A 23,681-nucleotide genomic window follows, 5' to 3' on the forward strand; every position below is an offset into this window, starting at 1 on the left:
ATGGAAAGCTTCTCTTATTAGTGCAATATTTGTGGTCTCTCTCCCCTGTGTCCCCTGGCAGGATAACATCGGTCACCGGCTCCTGCAGAAACATGGCTGGAAGCTGGGACAGGGCCTGGGCAAGAGCATGCAGGGTAAGGCCCACCTCTCCCCTCCCCTCCTCTCCCCTCCTCCACCCCCCTCTGGTCTTCTCTTCACTGCCTCTGGTTGATCTCAAAATGGTTATTTCTCTACCTATCTCACTAGCTTCCCCCCTCTCCCTTTGTGTCTCTGGTTGTGCTCTCTCTCTCTCTCTCTCTCTCTCTCTCTCTCTCTCTCTCTCTCTTTAAAGTGCGCTCTTGAAAGACAAATTATATAGAAATGAGGTTGATGCATTTGAAAGTGTGTGTGTGTGTGTGTGTGTAGGGTCTGCTCTCTCTGATGGTGGGTGGGACAGAAGGACGGGTGGAGGGGAAAAGAGGAGCACGTAGTGGAGGGGAAGGGAGGGGCGCAAACAGCATGTTATCTGTGGCCGTATCCTGTCCCACCATTCACTTGGGTTGGGGCAGATAAAGCCCAACTTGTGCAGGAAAATTAGCACACAGAAACCTCTTTTTGTGGGGACCTGCAAAAAAGTGACGCGTTGAGATTTCGCATTTGGATTTCAAATATCCTATAAGCTCTCAAGCTTATACACACGCACACACACGCACACACACACCCAGACACACACGCACACACACACCAAGACACACACGCACACACTTGTTCATAGTCAACAAAACAGCTCTGTAGGAGCCAACCCCTCCTTCTGGTATTCTGTTCATTTGTATGTGAAGGCCGAGTCATACACATTCCATCACTCACACAAACAGATACACAGAGCTCTCCAGGGAAACACTTGTCTTATTGTGCACTGGGTGTCAAACCACAGCATTCAGATATAGTGGGCAGCGTGCCTGAGAAACCATAGGGGGTGGGGCAGGGCGGGGGCAGTGCCAGTTAAGAGAGCCATGGCCATAGCCTGCTTGGATCACAGGATCTGCTCACTCAAGGATTCCACTGAAAACTGCTAAACTAATTAGTATATCAGCTCAAATCAGAGTGCCTTCTGTTACATCACTCTGTGTAGAAGAATAGGCCTCGCAACCGCTGCAGTTTATTTCTCGCCCAGAATCTCTCAAAACCACCCCTCCCAACAGTGAGAACAGTGTGTGTGTGTGTGTGTGTGTGTGTGTGTGTGTGTGTGTGTGTGTGTGTGTGTGTGTGTGTGTGTGTGTGTGTGTGTGTGTGGTGATGTCTTGGGAGCTGATGTCATGTTTGGCCGGTGGAGCAGTATTGAGGCATTGATTGTGAGGTTGCGGGGTCAGTTGATTTAGTGTTGTTCCAGCCGCACTCCCACGCTGATACCTCCGACAGTGTGTGTGTGTGCAGCAGCCTGCATCTGCACTGCATTAGAGCAGCTCCACTCCACTAATGGAAAAAACCTAAGCGCGCGCTCTCTCTCTCTCTCTCTCTCTCTCTCTCTCTCTCTCTCTCTCTCTCTCTCTCTCTCTCTCTCTCTCTCTCTCCCATCTTTCTCTTCATCCTACTTTCACTCTTACCTCAGAAAGGTCTTGGCGGGGGATTAAGGGTGATATGGTGTGTGTGCTTGTCATCCACACCAGATAGGGTGGGTTTCTACACACTCACTGCATCCGGAAATGGGATTAGTTTCACTTCCCAATGGAGAGAACGGACAGGAATGTCGGAGGGGGGGGGGGGGGGGGGGGGGGGGGGGTAGGAAGAGGGACAGAGAGGGATGGAGGCAGCGAGCGACGGAGCGAGGGAGGAAGGAAGGGATGACCTTATTGAGAAACAGCTCAGAAAGGAAGAGTGGAAAAACTGATTGCCTCTCCCCTCTGACTAAGTATTTCTTCAGCTCTGCATAACACTCCGTGTGTGTGAGTGAAAGAGAGAAAGAAAGAGTGTGTGTGTGTAACTAAGAGGAAACACATGATGGCAATGACTTAATGGAGCACCTTGGGACTGTAATTTTGCCTTAACCCTAACCTGACATTCTTCCCTCCCTGTTGTCCAGGAGACAGGCTGACTGCATGTTAATAGACGTACAGCTATGTTTTCCCCCCCGAGTTTGACTTTATGTTGAATTGACTCTGTTTTCATTCTTCTTTTTGTTTTTGTTTTTTTATCATTTTGTTTTTTTAGGTAAGGTTTGTAGGACCACCCCCTATGTGGTGTGTGTATGTGGTGTGTGTGTGTGTGTGTCTGCGTGCGTGCGTGCGCGCGTATATGTGAACGGGAATAGGCTAACCCTTCTTTATAATGTAGCCTAACGTCTTCTCTTAGCTCTTTCCTCTGTAAGCTTGATATGACTAAACTTATCTGCTGAATAATGCCAGCAATGTGATTTGACATGCCACACTAAATGAGAGCAGTTAGAGAAGCGGTAATGACTGATTGATTGATTGATGATGGGGAGTTTCTCTTGATTGGGAAGATGACGCATCATCATAGAGGTTTTAATGAATTTGTCCCTAATTTAGTGGCTGCCACGGGGTGGGGATATATATACATACATATATATATTTTCCGATTGGCTGTGTACATGAGTGAGAGCTTTTCTGATTGGCTATGGTTATGACTCCGCCTCCTGTGAATGACTTGCAGAATGAGCCTGAATCTCCGCCCACTCCCTTCCCTTCGCCTATGTTTTTATTCTGTGTCTTGTTTCTTCCTCCTCCTGTCTGTGACGTGACCTGTATCGGTGTGGTTGTGTTGTGGGTGTGGGGTGTATGTGTATGTGTGTATGTGTGTGTGTCGGTCACTGCTGAGGGTGTAGGGCCAAGGTGCTTTGCCTTGCAGGAGAACCTCACACCAGCCGGTGCCCAGTCCCCCACTCACACCAAGTATGAGCAGAACAGCTAAAGCCCCACCTTCCCTGTCCCCTCTCGCCACCCCCCACCCCCCACTAGGAGTTTTAAGCAGCACATGAGTGGAGGAGAGCATCAAACATGATCATCACAGAGCAGAGCAGGTTACAGCAGGCCTGGGTGGACAACACTGGTCTATATTACAGCAGAACACACCAGAGCATTGAATTAAAGGAAACCACATGCATCAGCAGCAAAACCAAAATTATAGTCAGAACACGCCACAACACACCAGAGCGGACTACTGTACAGTCCATTCGTTCACAGAGGACCAAATCTAGCGTAGACTACATGACATTTCTGCACACAGGAATATGCCACACCCAACTACACAAAGTTAAAGTACTCCTTTGCCACCATGCTACGAGGAGTACACCAAATTATTATGCATCTGGAGTACACTATAATGGTGTTGAGAATACTACACTAGATGCAACCTTACCATACCAACACTTCTCCAGAGCAGACCACATCAGACTGCACTAGCACAGACCACATCAGACTGCACTAGCACAGACCACATCAGACTGCACTAGCACAGACCACATCAGACTGCACTAGCACAGACCACATCAGACTGCACTAGAACAGACCATGTCGTACAAGGAAGGTAATTGGTCTTTGCCTCCCCACGGTGCTTCTTAAAACTGGCGTCTCAGCCGAGTGCACCCCTCACCTCAGGACCTCCCTTGAGTCTCTCTGGAGGATCGTGCTCCCCTGAGTGTCTCCCCCAAGAATGCGCCCCCTGCTGGTAGCATGGTAAGCCGAGAGGTGATGGTGATGGTGGTGGTGGTGGTGGGAGGTGGGGTTACAGTCCAAGGCACTGTGTGTTCTCCCCTCGCAGGAGCACAACACCGCCTACCTAGAGGAGAGAACAGGAGAGGAGAGGAGAAGGGTGACTGTTCTGATCCGTAGAAACAATTTGGCATCTTTTAAGGTATGACCCCTCAAATTGTGCATGTCTGGTCTAATCAACAATTGAGCAGAGGGTACTTCATTGAGTAGAGACGACATCCTGAATCAACATCCTTTCCTTTCTGAGGGGAAAACAGTGTCAACTTAGGCAACCACAAACAAGCGCCGGCACCGCCCTAACTGGTGAATAGGTGGGGGAAGCAAAAGGCCTGGTGTGGGGGCATTCCTGAAGGTACCCTGCCCCGAAACTCGACCCCACCCCTCCCCTGACCCCTGACCCCTCTGTATGCCTCAATCTTCCTGCTTAACCAATTGGTGTTTCTTTTTTGCAGCATTATGATCCTGGCCATGTTGTGCTGATGGTAAACTTAGTGGTAAATGTTCTTTTTCCCCCTGATTGATTCTTTTCATTGTTTATTTATTTTGTTTATTTGCTTTGATTTTTTTTTTTCCTTTAATTTGTTTACACTCCCCCTCCCCCCATTTTTGTTTTTCATTTTGGTTTCTAATTCCTTTCATCAGAGCACCAGTGTTTTTTTAAATAGGCTTTCAACTCTCCCCCTCCTCTCCCTTTCTCTCGCTCTTTCGTACTGGAATTAGCCTTCATCCTGCTGCCTGTGTATCTGTGGTCATGTCTCCTCTCCTAGAGCATCCTCATGATGTTTGATTTCAGTTTTTGGATGTGTGTGTGGGGTCCGGCGGGGGGGGTTAGACATTGCAGATTCACTTTCCTTTTTTGTTTCTGTGCGCACTGGTTATTAGACTGCCCCCCCCCCCCCCCCCCCAAACACACACACACACACACACACACACACACACACACACACCCCCGCTAGAGGGGCCTTGAAGTGAAGTCCCAGGGGATGGGTTAGGATTGACGGGTGACACACACGTACCCCTCCGTAGCACTGCTTGAGCACCAGAGCACCACAGCCGACACACACACACACACACACACACACACACACACACACACACACACACACACACACATGTATGCGCAAACTGAAATCGTGAATGAAATCGCAGGCATGCTCCAAATGTACTTTTGCATTACTTCACATGACCAGGCCACATTATTTCCGCATATTCCCCCCGTGTCATTGTCTTTCTGTCTTACTCTCTCTCTCTCACACACACACACACACACACACACACACACACACACACTCTTCTTCCTCTGGTGCCCTGGTGCCAGGCAGTACTGTGAGGATATGAGGGCTGTAATTATTCCATTGGGCTGAGCTACTGATGTGAGGTACCTATGGGGGCGTGAGGGGCTGGATGAAACTCTAAGGGTTAAGGGGAGAAAGTGGAATCAGTTCATTTGATATTCCCTGCCCCTTGAATCCTTTTCGTGTGTGTGTGTGTGTGTGTGTGGGGGGGGGGGGGGCTGGCCGGCCAAGTGGAGTTAGTTGGGTATGGGATCTGTGCTAAGTCACTCATAGTCGACACCACAGGTGAAAAAACACGAAAAGGTCAAAGAACCAATGGTAACTGGTTGACCACATCTATTGAGTGAACATATTTGTGTGCGCTGTACTAAGTCACAAGGTTGTAGCGTGAGCCCAAGGGGATAATGGCCTGGGAGATGGTCCTGCCAGTGAGACTAAAAAGGAAAGGGAAAAACTGAAACCAAACTAAAAAGGATTGAACCGAGTCGTGATTGGCTGTATTCATGGCGGCAGTCCCTGCAGCAGCAGCTCAGTATGACTTATTTTTTGTGTTATGTTCTCTGTTTTTGTGCCTCTTACCCCACAAAAGCCCTGTGTGTGTGTGTGTCTGGCTCAAACGAATGTATTTGTGTGTGTGAGTGTGTGTGTGTGTGTGTGTGTGTGTGTGTGTGTGTGTGTGTGTGTGTGTGTGTGTGTGTGTGTGTGTGTGTCCTGTTCTTTTAGCTCAGGTAAGTAACTCCCACCCCTGCACTTGTCACCATGGCGACCTCTGACCTGTGACGTCACTGCTGCTGCTGTAGCTCAGTGCTTGTGTCCTCTCACTCTGTATATATATATATTTTCTTCTCTCTCTCTCTCTGCCTCTCTCCCTCCTTCTTTCTGTGCTTCGTTTGGCTGGTTATGAGTGGATTAAGCAATTATGTGTCAATCTCCAACCGTAGTGTTTTCTTTTTGATTGTCTTTTTTTTCTTTTTTTTTTCTTTGATTTATCCATTAAGTTTTCTTTTTGTTGTTTTGATTTTTTTTCCCGTTTTGTTTGTCCTCTGAATTAATTTTCCTCTGGCCCAGTCCTTTTCACAGCTTGCATAGTGTTGTCATGGTAACGAGATGAGGGCAAAGAGAGTGCCTCTGCTTTAAACAATGTGAGATGGAAGGCAGGTCAGCTGAAGTGGTGATTTGTCATCTGTGTGAAAATGGCAGGAGAGGGAGATGAACAGAGAGAGAGGGAGGGAGGGAGGTAAATGGAAAGGGATACGGAGAGCAGAGCTAGACATAATTCTGCCAGTTATGTTCCCTGCCATCCAGATACTCCCATGCAAATCACCAGTTGCCACATAAATGGATATATATAACAAAAACATTGTAAAAGTGATGAATTGGAACATGCTAATCTGGTCCTCAGTTGAATATGTATGCACTCTTTCACAGAACAGAGCATAAGAAATTAGTCCCAAACCAGTTCCCATTTGGCCCACATCCTCCCCAAGTAGCCAGGCCGCATGGTAGGGCCCTGGTGGAAGCAAGCCGTGAGAATGGCTGGGCGTTTGGTTCACTGTAGCTTTCTGGTCTCTTGCACTTGAAGGCAGTTTCTCTAACCCAGCACCCTGTGCCCTGCGCAGGCTGTCCCCCCACCCCCACCCCCCCTATGCAGTGCGCCCTTGTGCGCCCACTCCTTCCCAAAACAATAACACTTGCCCCTCTCTCTGTGCCCCCCCACCTAAAAAAAAAATAAAAATAGGCCGGACGGACCCTGTGCCCATCAGCCTCAAACAAGATGTCATGGGAATGGGACGAATGGAGATGGAGGTGAGTGGGTTGATGCCAGTCCTGTGTGGCTGTGTGTGTGGCTGTGTGTACACCTTAGCATGGTTTATGCCACTGTATGTGCTGTGTGTGTACATGTTAATATCAGTAGGGTTTATGTCACTATGTGTGTGCATGTTTATTCTGTCACTGTGTGCGTGCGTTTGCATGTTAACCTCAGTATGGTTTATGCCTCTGCGTGTGTGTGAGCCTGACCTGTCTTACCTGTTCTGTGCTTTGTGTGTGTAGTTGGATTATGCAGAGGATGCTACAGAGAAACGTAGAGTTCTGGAGATTGAGAAAGAGGACACCGAGGAGCTGCGGCAGAAATACAAGGTCAGTCTCCTTCCGCCATGACTCAGCACATTTGTGTGTGCTTTGGTGGGAACGTTTCCTCTCGCTCGTCATCGCCTCTCTCTGTGCCACGTCTCCGTCTGCACCGACCCGTCACTGGACATTTAAGTGTCAGACACGCTCTCCTTCCCTTTCCCCCGCCCTCCACTTCTCTCCTTTCACACAACCAGGGCCTTGGTATGGTAACCCGAGGCCTTTCTCATCCCCCCCCCCCCCCACATAACACTCTCTGTATGTCTGTCTGTCTGCAGTGTGATGGAGAGATATAAGCCAGTGACATAAGACTTCCATTAGTAGATGATAACCTTTTTATCATTAATATGATAGGAGTTACAAAACGGCACCCATGACTGTGTCTGTCTACAGGACTTTGCAGAGAAGGAGAAGGCCATTGCCAAAGCTCTGGAGGACCTGAGGGCTAACTTTTACTGTGAGCTATGTGACAAGCAGTACACAAAACATCAAGAGTTCGACAACCACATCAACTCTTACGACCACGCACATAAACAGGTGAGAAAGACGCACGCAGTATGAAGTAGTAGGTCAAGGGAACGAAGTAGAAAAATCGTTCTCTGCCTCCTGCTCCCCCTCTCTGTTTTTATTTCCTCTCTCTCCTTTCTTCTGTCCCATGCAGAGGCTGAAAGAGCTGAAGCAGAGGGAGTTTGCGCGGAACGTGTCGTCTCGCTCTCGCAAGGGTGGCAAGAAGCAGGAGAAGATGCTGCGGAGGCTGCACGAGCTGGCCGAGCAGAGAAAGCAGCAGGACCGGTAAGTGGTGCTGCCCCCTAGTGTACATATCAGTGCACACATAAAACACTGGCATTCGCTCACGCTAGCCCACAGCTTTCAAGAGCACAATGGCCTTTCTGAGTCAACCAATCCCAGCTTGGCCAGCCCCAGAATATCAGATCCCCAGTGGAACAAGCTTTTTATCGCAGTCTCAGATTAATTGTTGCATACTAAAGAGATGGAGCTGATTGGAGTGAGTGAAATTGACGTGTTATGGTACACACATGTAATTATGTTGGAAAAAAAACATGGAATTAAGATTAATTGAGATATGGAATGTATGGAACAGGTTTTGTAAATGGCAAACATTATATTATTTTAATAAATGTGTTCTTTGTAATTAACTGCTGTATTTTCTCCAGGACTCCTGGGAGTGGCCCCATGTTCAAGGCCACGACAGTGGCTGTGGACGGTGAGAAGGAGGACGAAAGTGAATCCTCCAACCCAGAGAGCGTGCCCATGGCGTCAGACAGCACCAGCGAAGTATCGACAGCTGAGGAGCGCGGTAACCAGGGCTCCCCGAGGCCCGGACCGCCAATCAGCTTCTCCTTTGGGAAGCGCAGCAGTTCTCCGAGCACGCAGGCGGCAGCGCAGGCGCCCAAAGTCAGTGTGTCCTTCTCCTTCGCCAAGAAGGCCCCTGTGAAGCTGGAGACTGTCGCAGCTCTGTTCACCGACCCGGGAGAAGAGGTGCTGGAAGGGGAGGAAGGCCAGGAGGAGGTGGCTGGTGGAGAGAAACCAGCCGGGGAGACGGAGACAGCAGGGGCTGGGGGGACTGCAGAGGGCACAGCAGGTGGCGCCACGGCGATGGCAGAAGTCGTGGTGGCGGGCAACGAAGACCAGCCAGCAGCCGATGATGGTGCTTCACTTGCCTCCACGCTTAACAAACTGAAGATGATGATGAAGAAAGAGGAAGGCTATGCGGGTCAGGAGCCCCAGTATTACCACTACATGCCACCTGCACACTGCCGGGTCAAACCCCACTTCCAGTTCCTGCTGTTCATGAAGGCCTCAGACCAGTGCCTGATCCGCGAGGAAGAGGACGGGGCAGAGGAAAATGGGAAAAAGGCAGCAGTGGTGGGGGGGGAAGCAGAAGCAGCACCAGCACCAGCAGCACCAGCACCAGCACCAGCAGCAGCAGCAGCAAAAGAAACAGAAGCAGAAGCAGCATCAGCATCAGAAACGGCAGGAAAGGAAGGAACAGAAGGGAAAGAAGGGACAGGGGAAGCGGCAGACAAAGACACGACCCCACAGCCCACAGCCACAAGCTGCAAACCTGAGAAGGAACCGGAGAGCGAAACCACAGAGAGCAAGCCTGCCAAGCCCACTCCCTCCTCCTCACCCAAAGTGAAAACGGAGAAGAGTGAACAAGGTTCTGGAACCCCCACGGCGTCTGTCCCCGCCCCCACCACCGTCACCGTCCCCGCTCCCACCCCCACCCCTGTCGCGCCAGCAGGGGACGCCCCCAATCCTGAGGGCCCCCGGGTGCCTACAGGCCCCTTCTTCCCAGTGCTGAGTAAAGACCAAAGCACCACCTTGCAGTGGCCCTCAGAGCTGTTGGAGTTCACCCGCGCTCAGCCCGCCCTCTCTTACAGCTGCAACCCCCTCTACTTCGACTTCAAGCTGTCCCGCTGCCGAGCTGCCAACAAGAATGCCAAAGCGGCGGGTGGCAGTGGGGAGTCCAAACACGGTGTAACCGGGACAGCCAAAGCGTCTGGTGGGGAAGGTCAGGACCCTAAACAGGATAATCCTGACAGTGCCCCCTCGACAAGCCAGGTGTCAGAGACCGCAGCGAGGCCCTCGGAACAAAAGCAGCCCAACCTCAAGCCAGAGGGGGTTGAGCAGCAGGTGCTGGACCCAGAAGCCGGAGGATCCAAGAAGAAGAAGAAGAAAAAGAAGCATCGGAAGAGCAAGCATTCCAAACGCAAAAACAAAGAGCGTGAGAGAACCGTAGGGGTGGAGGGAGAGGCTGAGGCACCAGCAGAGAAGACCAAAAAGAAGAAGAAGCACAAACGGAAGAAGAGCAAAAACAAGCGGTCTGGAGAGGAGGAGGATGACGAGGACGGAGGTAAGGAGAAGGAGAAGGAGAAGGAGAAGGAGAAGGAGAAAGAGAAGGACAAAGACAAAGACAAGAAGAAAGAAAAGGAGGACAAAGGAGCCACTCCTCCCGAGTCTTCAGCTGGGGTTTCCACGGCAGCTGAGGCGGGGAAAAGGAAGCGTCCACTGAAGGAGGGTTCTCAACGCCCGGCTGGAGAGGAGAGCAAAGCTGGTACATCGGAGGAACACAACGGTACCAAGCGTCTGAAGGTGGAACCTCGTGTTCCTCCAACGTCGTGCTCAGCCTCTGCCCAGCGAGGAGGCTCAGGCCGCGGCCGGCCGCCCAGCAGCGAGAGCGAGGAGGATGGAGGCGGGGGCTCTAAAGGGTCCCATAACCACCGCAGACGCTCCCGCTCCCCCCACGGCCAGAGCCGGCGGCAGCGCAGCGAGGACTCTGCCCGCTCCCGCAGCCGCTCCAGTCGCCATGGAGACCACCACGGCCGGCGACGCCACCGCAGCCAGTCATACTCGAGCAGCTCAGAGCGCTCCTCGGCAGGCAGCAGCTGCAGCAGACGCAGCCGCCACTACTCCGACAGCTACAGTGACTACAGCACGGGTGTACGCCACACACGCTCCAGCCGTCGCCGCTCCAAGCGCCGATCCGACTCTGGCTCAGATTACGAGCGCCGCAGCCGGTCACGCCGCCACCGTTACTCCTCGTCGTCCTCATCCTCCCGTTCCCGCTCACGCTCCCACGGCCGGAGGAGGCACAGGAGGCGCAGCAGCTCTCGCAGCTCTAGCAGCCGGAGCCGCAGCCGGAGCAGCAGTAGTGGGCGCTCGTGGCGGCGCAGCTACAGCCGTAGCCCAACCTCGCGCTCTTCCGTCTCCAGCCGGGGATCCCCTGCACCACGCTGCCACAGCCCCACACGCCACTTTAACCGCACCAGCATCTACCGCTCGCAGTCCCCACGCACCTCGGGTCGCAGTGGCGGTGGGCGCAACAGCAGCTCACAGGGCACACGGACAGGCGGGAGTGAGAGCAGGAACTCACTCACGGCCCGGCAGCTGCTGGAGAAGATCCAATCCCGCAAGGGCTCAGACAACCACGGCTCGGGCACAAACAAGCCCGGCGGGAAGGTCAAGGACCCTCCACAGGGCTACTTTGGGCCAAAGTTGCCCCCACTTTTAGGTAGTAAAGGCATGTTGCCCTTGTTTGGCAAGTTGCAGGCAGGTAAGAAGCCATCTCTGCTTTCCCTGACCCGCCCTGAAGATCCAGCCAAGAGTGCTGGGAAGAGCTCGGAGGCAGGGGGGGAGGTCTTCCTGGTAGAGCCCATCAGAGAGTTTCCCCCTCCTCCGCCACCTGCTCTTCCGCCAGTGCAGAAAAAGCAGCAGCAGCAGCAGCAACAACAACAGCCGAAGCAGCAGGAAGAGAATCCCCCACTGGCAACCAACGCTGAAGAGCTGCAGGTCCATCCCGAGCCTCAGCTGTTTGAGCAGGAGCCTGGTCTTCTGATTCCACCTTTCCAAGGAGATCTGGCCCCTGACCCTTCTGCCCCCATCATGGAGCGTCTGATGGGCCCGCAGCCCACCATGCATCCCTACTCGGGCTACGCCCCACCCAACATGGACGAAGAAGAGTTCATGGAACCCGAGGAGGACGGACTGGCGCCGCTGGAGAGCCAGCCGATCACCTTCACGCCGGAGGAGATGGAGAAGTACGGCAAGCTGCAGCAGGCGGCCCAGCAGCACATCCAGCAACAGCTGCTGGCCAAGCAGGTCAAGACCTTTCCCTCTGCGGCGGCGGCGCAGGCAGCGGCCAACCTTGCTGCTGCCGCCAACCTCGTGCAGGCGCCTCCCCCTCCCCCTACTCTCCAGCAAATCCACATCCAGCAGCAGCCGGCGGTGTCGGCCGCCTCGGCCACCTCTATCACGACCGTGCAGCACGCCATCCTGCAGCACCACGCCGCCACCGCTGCCATGGGCATGCACCCACACACGCCACACCACCAGCTGCAAGCCCACGCCCACCAGCTGGCGCAGGTGCACCACATCCCCCAGCACCACCTGACCCCCATCTCGCTCTCACCTCTCGGCCAACACCTCGGCCAACACCTCGGCCAACACCTTGGCCAACACCTCGGCCACTCACTGGGCCACTCACTAGGCCACAGCGGCTTAATCCAGGGCCACCACACGGCTTTCCTGTCTGGCCAGCCCATCCACATCATCCCTGCCTCTGCGTTGCACCACTCACCCCTTGCACTACACCACATGCCCCATGCCATCTACCCCACGCTGTTTGCCCCGCGGCATTCCTCTGCGGCGTCCGCCCTGCAGCTGCACCCCTTCCTGCATCCCATCTTCTCCGGGCAGGACCTCCAGCATCCCCCCAACCACGGCTCCTGAGAGGGGGGTGCTCTACTGGAGAATAGACTCCAGCAGGGAAGGAGGAGGAAGAGGCCAGATCCACTTCACGCCTGCCTTCTCCTGTGCGGCCTGACCTCGCCCAGTCAGAGTGCAGAGAGCAGGTAACAGGGCCGTCTCCTTCAGGCTGCTCAGACAGATGATGGGGTGCGACTCCCCAGCTGATGTTCCTCCACTAGGGGGCACTGTCTATGCAGGGCGGAAGCAAAGGAACGGCTGCGGTCCCCATCACCTGACCTCACCTTGGGGGACTTTGGCTGGGCAGAGGTGTGGTGGTGGGCAGGGTAAGGGCTCCTTTGAGTCCCAGATGAAACAAAGCAGGAATCCACTGGAGTATTTTTCTTATTGTTGACTTCAAATCCTGCAGTTGACATTGGTCTCCTGTTTTGTGTCTTTTTTTCTTTTCTTTGTTTTCTGCCCAAGGGAACCTGGTAGGCTAAAGCCATGAGGTATGGGGGGAAAGAGGTTGTTTTGGAGAATAACAAGCTTGTTTTTTTGTGTGGCATATTGATAATATATCCTGTCATAAAATAAGGTTTTCTAAGCTTCAAAGAATATTACTGTTCTCCTGCTCCCTGTCAGTGGCATCTTCTCTCTCTCTCTCTCTCTCTCTCTCTCCTCTGAAATCACGGTCACACGCTGAAGCATCGGACCAGGCCACTTCAGCAGATGCATTATGTGGTACTTGAATTTGTCAATTCTAAAAAATATTAATGTAGAGTATTTAGCTAACAAAAGCCATTCTTAAGTCTTAAAATGTCGTTCTACAGCTGACTGAACAAATGGTTCACTGTAAATTCTGAGGACCCAAGGTCCTCCATTAGTACAAGGGACACCCAGGGACACACTGGTTACACTGATTCAAAATGTTATGACGTTCTGAATGTCAGTCACAAGCAGGAAGTGCCAAACCACTTTCCTCTTGTGCAATGAATGAAGTGCGTAGAGGTCACTGTTGGGTTTGTAGGCATTCTCCCACCACGATCAGATTATTTTACTCGAACTTGCACTGAGATCTACACATGGAGATGCTGTTTTTCCGCATCATGTAACAATTGTAATGATTGTAGTATACTTCAATAATTTTATTTTCTATTCTGAAGCTTTTTTTTTGTTTTTGTTTTGTTTTTTTTATGATGTATCTTCTCCTAAGAAAACAGGATTTCCCTTTCTGGTGTAATTTAGTTCATTGTAAATAAGGTTGCTGTAGTTGAAGTCAAATGTAAAGTTCTAGAGGTTTGTAAACCCCTGTACAAGATAAAAGATGATGGAAAAAAAATACTAAAAGGCATGTATTTCTGAGGGATGGGAAGCAAAAGGGGGGAAACGGTGTCCACTTTTGTCTCTGGAGGGGGAGGGTGCTTATATGAAATATACTCTGTACAGGGCAGTATTGGTATCTGCTTTTATAATTTCTTAAATGAGTCATCAAAATAAAGCATTTCCAGTTCAGATGACGACCTCCGCAATTAATATATTGCCTACCTGAATTAGGGGACCTGTTAACACGTGACTAAATACGAATGTACCTTTTATATCTAGTAACTATCTTAGTCTTTGTCATCATAATGAATCATAAAACCACACCATCACTAAAACACTGTATTAAAGCCACTCCAGTACAACCACACAGTGCTTCAACCATGGATCTGAGGGTACTTATGAGCAGGAAGAGCCAAGGTTATTAGTGAACATTTGAGGGAATCAACTCAAATCATCTGGATGCTTTACCGCTCAGAAACACCCTTGTTTGGGCACAGGCAGTTAATGCTACAACATATGCCAACACGCCTGCATGTTTTACAGTACTGTTACACATGATTAGATACGTTTGGCTTCAGTGGAATCAGAAACGTGTTCAACCACAATGACCTGAAACTGAAAAACGTTAAGGTTGAGGGGTAGCGTACATTTATGTTAGTAGATTCCATACTGGCTGCAGGGAATATGGTTGTTATGTAGACAGCTGATGTGGCCATTGTTTTAAACCAGCGCACAGGTGTCGACCTGCTATCGTCATAATCAATCTGTAATATTTCTATTGACAAATGGTGAGATGTGTTGAGTGTGTTTTGCCTCCCTCTATGCCAAAGTCCTCCATAAAGAGTCATTTTGATTGTGACTTGATGCTTACCCACCTGCACAGAAAAACACCAGAAGGTGTAAAACTCCCCCGTAGGGTATGAAGATGGTATGTAAGAGAGGCAGCATTGTGTGGAGCAGCATGGAGTCAGATCTGAGTCCATTTACCATCATAAATCATGGTCAAAAAAGTTTCAATCCTGAACATGATTAAACTAACAGTGCCAGAATGAATGGTCCATTATCTTCTCACAAGGTTTGGCAACAAAATAAAGTGGGGTTACTTGATCACATGATCGTTGTAAGGAGGAAAGTTAGTCGTTCGTTTAAACCATTTCCCCCTCTCATCCTCATAATGAACTGGACATTCACCAACTTGTCCTTATTTAAATCTACTCATCTGTGTAACTGTAGAGCACTGACTGCCTTGCTGCCGCCAGGAGAGTGACAGCCTTAACCCTGGTGAGTTGCTCTTACTGCCGCCAGGAGTGACAACCTTAACCCTGGTGAGTTGCTCTTCAGAAGAGTGACAGCCTTAACCCTGGTGAGTTGCTCTTCAGAAGAGTGACAGCCTTAACCCTGGTGAGTTGCTCTTGCTGCCGCCAGGAGAGTAACACCCTTAACCCTGGTGAGTTGCTCTTCAGAAGAGGTTTTCTGTGCTCTCTTTGGAATTGAGTGTTCGTACGGTGTAGATTATGGTTGTTCGATGGTTGTACAGTGTTCCCCAATGTAACCCAAAATGCTCATGGTCTTTACGGTTTCTCAAATTACACAAATCATTGGAGCATAGCCAGACATATTAAGAAGTCTGTTCAGGTTGATAAAGAGGGGAAGGACGAGGATCTGAACCCAAAATCCCTAATGGCCTCTTGACAAAAAATAACAACCCATCTCTACAACCACTCTGCCTCAATCCTCATTCATTACAGGTTTATTTTTGGCCAATTCAGTTTTTTGTTATTAATAACAACAATTATTAGAATTCAATACAACCCCTTAAGTCCTTGGATAAATTCAGGATTCAGATTCTACCAACAGACCCTTGCTTTCTATGTTAACTTTGAACTTATTCAACTTAAGGTATTTCTGGTCTGTGCTTGTTGCCCCTTTCAGGCGGGGCAGAGTCTGTGGAAGTCTGGCCATGAGTAGGCCTAACGGTACAAAACCTAAATCAAATCTTCATGGGAGCCTGACTGACCTCCAGGTATATTGTTGCTCCAGGACCAGACCCCACCATGCCTCTCCAGACAAACAAAAAAAGAAACCTCAAAAGGACATCCAAAATTGACCTTTTTGATCCTAACTGTAATTGTTACTTGTGTCATTTTCAATGAATTCCAAATACCACTGTAGGTACAGTGTGTTGCAAGACAGACTAGGTAGATCTCTTCCTTATGGGGAAGATGACGCTCAGGCAGACAGGTTCCCTGGGGCCAGTCAATAAGAGTAGTCATTTCCTGTTGGCTCAGAGTTACTGACCCCTGGTTAAGCAGATGCAAGCATACACAACCACGGAGCCACAAGATCCAGTCTGTGTATATAGTGTATAGAACTTAATTGTGCAAATAGATCACAACTACAACATGAAGATGAGAAAAGGCACTGGATTTAAAGGGTTTGTGTGTCTGTCCCACCTCCTTTGGGCTAAACCTCACCAGTGAGTAGAGAAGACTGTTTATTATAAACAAACCAAATGACCCTTGGTGATGAAGCACTTTCCATGCTAGGGGCTGCAGCAGACTCACAAGGAGCTGATCCGACAGTAAGAAGCAGGTGAACAACTTTACACCCTAAAGAAAAACCGTCCCTTCAGTCCTCATGAAGGGCCTGCAAAAAGAGTTACAGTACAACCATGGCAGTTTAAATCTGTTATTGTTACACACAGGAAGGGGGCACTTTCTATGCGTTATGTACAGAGGATGAGTCATGTGGTACTTTCATTTCTTATTGGTATATTCAAGAACCAATTGCATGAAGTCTTTCTTCCCACTTCTTCTTCTGTTCCTAAGTGTGGGTCCATGTGAACCAGTGGCTGTTTTTCTTCAGGATGTCCAAGTTAAGTTGTTAGTTCACACTGTGGCTGGCTAGGCAGGTTCTATTCCTTGAGCCCGTCAGTGTCTTACCATGGGGCAGAACATTTGCTTAGCAGCACAGTGCTGTTGTGCTGTATCAAGACAGATGAGAATAGGGGAAAGAAGAGGGGGAAAACAGACTATCAGAGAGAGGACGAGAAAAAGAAAGGAGGGATTGGTATGAAAGAAAGACTAAGAAATAAGAGATTCAGCCACTGACGCAAACCCCCAGGTCCTCTTGTCCCACAGTGAAGGAACTGTGTCAATAATGTTCCATTTAAACCCAGTTTGAACTCTTTAAATCCATGTTCCGGGGGCTAAAAGGACACAATAGCCTTTTAAGCAGGGCGTTTGGGTGTCATGACCAGGAACGTTAGCGTTCGGAGCTTGTGGTCATGATCCAAGGTCAACAAGTGTCAGGTGAGGCGGCAGAGGTCAGGTCAGAGCAGGTATTTAACCACCAGGAAAATAACCACGCAGGTCACCAGCATTCCCCCCACCATAATGAACTTGTCTTGCGACGCCCTCTTCTCAATCAAGCGCATCACGGTGTTGGACAGGCCCAGCATGTTTGCTACATCCAGCATCTTCTTGTGGGTGCCCTACAATAATGACAATGAAAACAAAACCATGTTATAAACAGAAAATAGGTGATCAAACAAATAGATTAAATAAACAGGTTGGAGAGAGATTGATGTGGATGATCAGGTCAGACAAGTTGTGTAAGGTCAGGTGAGAGAGTGAATCCCATCAGTGGGGACAGACAGACAGACAGACAGACAGACAGACAGACAGACAGACAGACAGACAGACAGACAGACAGACAGACAGACAGACAGACAGACAGACAGACAGACACACACCTTAAGTGTGCCGCGCTGGTCACGCAGGCCATTGAGGATGCCGGAGCCACTGCCCAAAAGATCATCCATGCCTCTGTGGGCGTTGTTCAGATTGGTGTTCAGCTGAAGGGTCTCATCTATGGGGATGGAGGTGTCTGCATCCTGCAAACAAACAGTTCTATTTTAATCGGCACTTAGACTGGGCCAAGGCATTAGGACAGGATATTTTAATATTAGTTCATTTTCTTTGACTGACTTACTGATGACTTACTTTTCAAACTCATTTTGATTCTCCACTAATCTAAGCTATGCGATTAGATTGTGGGTCAGCAGGAGGAGAGGAAGCCAGGGTAGCGTTTCATAAAGCAGCAACTGGGCTTAGTTAAACCTAGAATCCTCCAACCAAGCCATGGGAATACATGGACTTAACTTCAAAGAGGCACTAAAGCAGTTCCCTAACTGAGATAACTCAGTAACCTTGTTTTGTGAAGGATGCCTCCGGTGTGTGTGTGTGTGTGTGTGTGGGAGCGCGTGCTGTGACTGCGGACTGACGTTGGTGGTGAAGGTTCTGCTCATCAACTCCTCTCTGTCCCGGTCCTGGGCCTCGCGGGCGTAGCGTCTGTGCTGGAAGTTCCTCAGGGCCGTCTGCAGATGCTGGACGTCATACTTCAGCTGGTCCACACGTCTGCAGAGAGAGAGAGAGAGAGACGTACTTTAGGAAGGACAATCTTAACTCAGTTCTGAGTTTTGATTGTCCTCCCCAATAGTCCTCCTCTGGTTCCTGTTTGTGTGTATTTGTGAGTGAGGTAAGCGAACATCTGGCCTTGCAAGTATGTGTGTATGTGTGCATGTGAGGGTGAGCATGAACACAGTATATGTATGTGGGTCTGTGAGTGTGTGTTTGTTTGAGTTGGTGAGCAATTGAAGTTTTGAAAGAGAGTAAGAGTGAGTGTGTGTGTGTGTGTGTGTGTGTGTGTGTGTGTGTGTGTGTGTGTGTGTGTCTGGTCGCTCAGGTGCAGTGGCCTGCGGGGTGTTTATGCAGCTCTGCAGCCACAGGAGCAGGAATGCCAGCAATGACACCTTCTCTCAGGGAATGTTTTCTCTCTTGCTCATGTGCGCGCGAGCACACACACGCGCGCTCACACACACACACACACCCCCAGGGAAAACACTTCACCTGTGTGCCATCTCATCTCTCAACCCCTCCCTTTCAATCAGCCTTGACCCCTCCAGCCCTCCCCACTCCCCTCCGCTGTGGTGACACACTGATGGACGTCACAGGAGCAAAGCAGACCCATGAGAAATGGGTTTTTGGGAAGGACGTTATTATAACAACAGCAGCATCAGGTCTCACAGTTTGGCATTCTGTCTGCGGCTGGGCGGCTCCTTGCTGGCCAGGATCTCCAATCGCTCCAGGTGGCTGAAGATCTGATCGATGCGTGCCTGCAGCTCATTCTCCAGCACTACTCGTGTAAAAAACACACACACCACACACATGACACACCGTGCAAAGGTTTTAGGCACTTGTCAAAACATTTTGTAATGTGAGGATGCTTTCAAAAATAATAATATCAATAGTTTTCACTTATCAAATAACATTAAACTGGTAGTAACTGTGATCTCCCCTTGTTTGGGAGATTTGTGTACAACATGCCACAGTGGATTTAGGCTGTCTTGATTCTTCCAGTCTGTTCATATAATCCCAAATTACACTGGTTTCTGTCCATTCAGACCTGACAGCCTTTAGTTTTTCAATCTGTAATGTGGTCTGTTACTTGTGATTGCAACTCAATACCAAAATGTTGTTGCCTTCAGATGCTGGGCTTATGTGCTGGTCACGTCTTGCCCTGTGATCTGCATATTATACCCGAGTTTATAGAGTATAATATGTTTTAGTGCAAATTTACTATTTTGCCTAAAATACATTTATTCTCAGTAAACAGAAGTGCTATGCATCTTTCACATGGTAGGCTCTACATGATGTCCATTTAAACTGATAAAATTCGAAATTTTAGGAACAGAGCTGACAGCATAAATCTGTTTACGTGACAAAGATTTAAATAGCATCAGAAATTAACACGGCCAGTTGATGACATATTTTGAGTGCTCTTACACTTCCCTCCCAAGGAATAGGTGTATACCTTCAAATGTAAAACTTTACCTGACACTGTGGCAGTGCCACTGTTACCAGTTTCACAATATTGTAATCTTATGACTAATGCTTTGAGAAACTGATTAAAGTGATTATGTGAATGCATGGTTATTGGGGGACAAAGTCCGAGGGGGCAAAGAAGAATCTGCCTGACCACAAGCCACAGGTCTGGATTACAGGGAGATTATAGACGCCTGCTTGAGGAACTGTGAATCATGAGCCCTCTGAAACATGGACAACTTACGGTGGACTGATTGCCGGTCCGTCATCTCCAGTCGCCCCATCTGAGACTGGACGTCATGGATTTGCCTGGTCACAGAAAAATCATACATTTACATTTACTCATTTGGCAGATGCCATTATTAAAAACGACTTACAAGTAAGGGACAAAACTTCAGTGCAGTAGGAAACCTTAGAGTAAGCACAGAGTATTGAATCTATTCAATGAGACAAAATGCAAGAAGATCAGCTAAAGAAGAGCACAGCAAATGTAAATTAAGCATGTTAGAGGTGTTAGGAAAGGAGGTGCTATCAGAAGAGATACGTCTTCAATAGATGCTTGACGCCCCTGCTCATTCAATACATCAATAACATTTAAGTCCTTTAATGTTTCTGATAACAGCAAGTCCTTGTGTTACATAGTCTGGTTCTGAGTACAATCAAGGAATTGAATCACTGTTAATAAAACACAACAACTATACATGTGGTTAACATTATAGCTAACGTAAACGTTATTTAAACAGAAGAGCCGAATGTCACGACAGCTACCGTTACTTCCACACACCACATTCCTGGGTTGCCACGTCTCTGCTCTAACGGTGAAGTTAATGACATTGACAGTAGGGTTCATGCATGCTAAATGTTGTGTACTTGTGTACTTATATATCCTAACGCTCAAGCAATTCGCGCGACTTGTAACGTTAACAGAAAACAACTGACAAAATTCTGTGTTAGCTTGTTAGCTTGCTGCCGAAAATATAATGAATCACAGTAGGGCAAAAAAAAGGCAAAGTGCTGTAGCGAGATGGCTAAGCTAACAGAATGATCCCACTTGTAACTCACTTGTTTGTCTGATGATACAGAGTCTCCATGGTTTCTGTTGTTTTCTTAAACAGCTGTGCTAATGTCTTGAATATAGTAGCCTCAAAAATATTTGTCGCTACGTCAACGATGCAGTTTCACTTCCGTTCGTTGTACACGTCACCCCCAGGCAGGACCCGTCTCATGGAATCAAGGCAGTTTCCGACTGCCTGTACATAATTAGTTATTTGTAACAGACCTGTGAATGTTGCCTACCCAGAAATGGGCTTCTAGCCGTTGTAATTATAGTAACAGGCTCTATCAGCAGCACATCAAAGCAAGTATAGTAAAAGTTTTACGTCTTTAAAATTACATAAACCAAGGTGTAAAGCCCAAGCTAAAAGTAGTGAGCCAGACACTTTCATGTTACTTAAATCAGTAGCCTTGTGTACCATACATAACTGTAGGAGGTTTCTACAATAGTCCATTTGAAACCAAGCAAATTATTTCTGAGCCTGCCATACCATCCATCATTCACAGCTTCCTCCTGTTCCCCAAACTGGTCCTGGCTTGTAATTTTTCGGATCATGTAGCCAGTGAATTTTCTTTTGCTAAGTGTGTTTGTTTATTTTAGATAATTTAATGTCATCTCTCCACTCAAAGCACATTGTGTCTATGTATGCCATATGAAATGTCCTATATAAATAAACTTGACTTGACTTGAAGGTGTGCTGATATAAGTTTGTCATGTATATATGTATTAATATAATCTGTATAATATATAATAGTGCATAGAACATTTTTGTTTTAATGATATCCATGACCCTGTTGTCAGTTATTCTTGGTACCATGTTGGTAGTACTAAACAAATGATTGCATACTCTGGTGTTCTGAATAGTATTTAAAAGAGTCTTCCTGTTGACTTGTTGTCTTAATCATTAATTTCAAATGGTTGTTTTCCTATTAGAGGTCTTCTAGTCAGTCAAGGTCTAGTAGAATCGTTTCCCCTGTAAAATGTATGGAAGTAGAACTATTTGAATGGTGTTGACCTATGAAATGTGTTGCCAGAGCTCTACCTCACCTAATGCTTGAATGGACAAATCTAGCCAAGATGTCTTTTCTAAATCCCCATTTCAGTGAAGCAGCCATCTGCCACCCATCTTGCTTGCTCCAGGCTGAAATTTGTTTAGCTGCTGTCAAAGCCAGGGATGTGCACTGTTGCTTTCCTGACAGTGATCCTGTCAGTAGATATTTCCAGTGGCTGCACACACACCTTTGATGAGTAAAAGACATGAACACCATATTACACAAATTAGTAAATATATAAACAGGCACTGCCTTCGAAAAACATGGGCATTAAAGTGGAAAGTGATTGTGGCCTGTCAGTTCAGAAGATGTAGTATTATTTATGGTGTTGAGAACAATACAAACTTTATTATTAATCTTCAGTATGTGATTTGTGTGTGTGTGTGTGTGTGTGTGTGTGTGTGTGTGTGTGTGTGTGTGTGTGTGTGTGTGTGTGTGTGTGTGTCTGTGTGTGTGTGTGTGTGTGTGTGTGTGTGTGTGTGTCTGTGTGTGTGTCTGTGTGTGTCTGTGTGTGTCTGTGTGTGTGTGTGTGTGTGTGTGTGTGTGTGTGTGTGTGTGTGTGTGCGTGTGCGTGTGTGTGTGTGCGTGTGTGTGTGTGTGTAAATGGTTGTCATATGTAAATGCTGACTTGTTGAAACCATTAGAACGTTAAATGGTTGTCATATGTAAATGTATGAGTAGGGTGTGTGTGTGTGTGTGTGTGTGTGTGTGTCTGTGTGTGTCTGTGTGTGTGTGTGTGTGTGTGTGTGTGTGTGTGTGTGTGTGTGTGTGTGTGTGTGTGTGTGTGTGTGTGTGTGTGTGTGTAAATGGTTGTCATCTGTAAATGCTGACTTGTTGACTTTCTAGTTTAAATTACTGTGTGAAGTACATTGAGAGAGTCATTGTTTTTTTTATAGTAAATTGATAGTCTGGACTTTGATAGACTATTTTTCCTTATAAACATTTACTTAAAAGCATAATTCTGTCCAATTAGAGAAGTAGAGTAGTCGAAGAACTTCTGCCCAAAAGCAGCTAAGTTAGCAGGCCTGTTGTGTGACCGTGGAGAGATGCAGGGCCAGTCCCATGAAAGCCGCTTTCTCCCCCTTCAAAATTTCCCTAATGTTCCCACAGGGGAGAAACACACACCGCGGTGGCTTAAGCACTAATCTGATAGCATTTGTGTTGTTGAGATGTGGTGGGAAATTAGCGTGATGGATGTGAGTGATGTCTTTAAAGTGTGTTTCCCTTGGCTTCATCTGACGTTTCCGCCCTGTCACACACACACACACACACACAAGAAAGGAAAACTCCCCAAATTTGATCTCTTATTTGACAGGTACCCTAAATGGTGCCTCCACCGCATTGCTCCCCTTCAGCTGAATCACCAACAATTGGGCTCTGTAACAACACATGCTATCATCCCCCCTGGTGAAGCAGCTTGTGGCCTTGGGTCAGGTGTGTCGACTCATCCCCTGATGGAGAGGCGTCAGTGACAGGAAAGACTTAATGAGAAGACGTCTCCAGGCAAGGTTTTGTCAACTCCCACGCTCACTCACCGGCGCGGCTTTGTGGAATTTCGTCTGTGAGTACCGCCGCCGCTCGATATCAGAATGCGGTGTCCTGCCAGGCACCTCACCGACTCCAGTGCCTGCAGTCACAGACACCGACAATAATGCTATCAAACTTTCCATGGCAGACGGGCGGGAACCAAAGTGGGGTGAGTGAGGTCTGTCCTGCCTGCAAAAAAGGGAAGAAGATGTCGGTCCGTTTGTCAATGAGGTCTTCATCATGATGTTACTTGATTGAGCAGGTACATTTCCCAGGAATAAGTCACTATGTTTTTTCTTTGTTTTTGTTGATTTTTGACATACTCCTGAACAATGCCCCCTCTGAGCTTCACAGAGATGTGTGATTCATTTATGGGTAGGCACATATGAGTTCAGTTTGCATATCTGTGCCACGTTTGTGTGCATATGTGTGTGCGCGTGTGTGTGTGTGTGTATGTGTGTTTTGTTGAGTTTGAGTATGTGTATTGGGATTGTTGT

General features: G+C 48.4%; 2 protein-coding genes across 6 annotated transcripts in view; one reads left to right on the forward strand and one right to left on the reverse strand.

The window, feature by feature from the left end:
• The window catches only part of gpatch8 (G patch domain containing 8), a 28,463-nt gene extending 14,608 nt beyond the window's left edge, over positions 1–13,855 (forward strand). For 4 of the 5 annotated variants that reach the window (XM_012825652.3, XM_012825653.3, XM_012825655.3 and 1 more), the window contains 6 exons: positions 62–134; positions 6,741–6,808; positions 7,055–7,141; positions 7,526–7,669; positions 7,794–7,924; positions 8,308–13,855. In XM_012825652.3, coding sequence (XP_012681106.2) covers positions 62–134; positions 6,741–6,808; positions 7,055–7,141; positions 7,526–7,669; positions 7,794–7,924; positions 8,308–12,385 — 4,581 coding nt within the window. In that variant the 3' untranslated portion in view covers positions 12,386–13,855. Of the gene's footprint in view, positions 1–55; positions 135–4,159; positions 4,202–6,740; positions 6,809–7,054; positions 7,142–7,525; positions 7,670–7,793; positions 7,925–8,307 lie in introns of those variants that run through there. The other variant, XM_012825658.3, reaches the window with a different exon arrangement.
• A 2,292-nt stretch (positions 13,856–16,147) lies between these two features.
• gosr2 (golgi SNAP receptor complex member 2) lies at positions 16,148–20,770 on the reverse strand. The gene is made up of 6 exons (XM_012825680.2): positions 20,614–20,770; positions 19,796–19,860; positions 18,754–18,862; positions 17,952–18,084; positions 17,421–17,561; positions 16,148–17,159 (listed from the first exon to the last, which is right to left on the reverse strand). Exons 1-6 carry the CDS (start codon positions 20,640–20,642, stop codon positions 16,998–17,000), a joined length of 639 nt encoding a protein of 212 aa, XP_012681134.1. The 5' UTR covers positions 20,643–20,770; the 3' UTR covers positions 16,148–16,997.
• Positions 20,771–23,681: the final 2,911 nt, after the last annotated feature.

This window comes from Clupea harengus, chromosome 1 (genome assembly GCF_900700415.2).
Source record: "Clupea harengus chromosome 1, Ch_v2.0.2, whole genome shotgun sequence".
Taxonomy (NCBI): Eukaryota; Metazoa; Chordata; class Actinopteri; order Clupeiformes; family Clupeidae; genus Clupea; species Clupea harengus.

What these genes read in the sequence shown, in the direction of transcription:
- gosr2 (XM_012825680.2), bottom strand. Translation starts at nt 20,642, where the DNA reads ATGGAGACTCTGTATCATCAGACAAACAA. An exon ending in GGACCGGCAATCAGTCCACC is followed by an intron (nt 18,863 to 19,795) that starts GTAAGTTGTCCA and finishes TTACACGAGTAG; the next exon opens with TGCTGGAGAATGAGCTGCAG. An exon ending in ACCAGCGCGGCACACTTAAG is followed by an intron (nt 17,160 to 17,420) that starts GTGTGTGTCTGT and finishes TCATTATTGTAG; the next exon opens with GGCACCCACAAGAAGATGCT.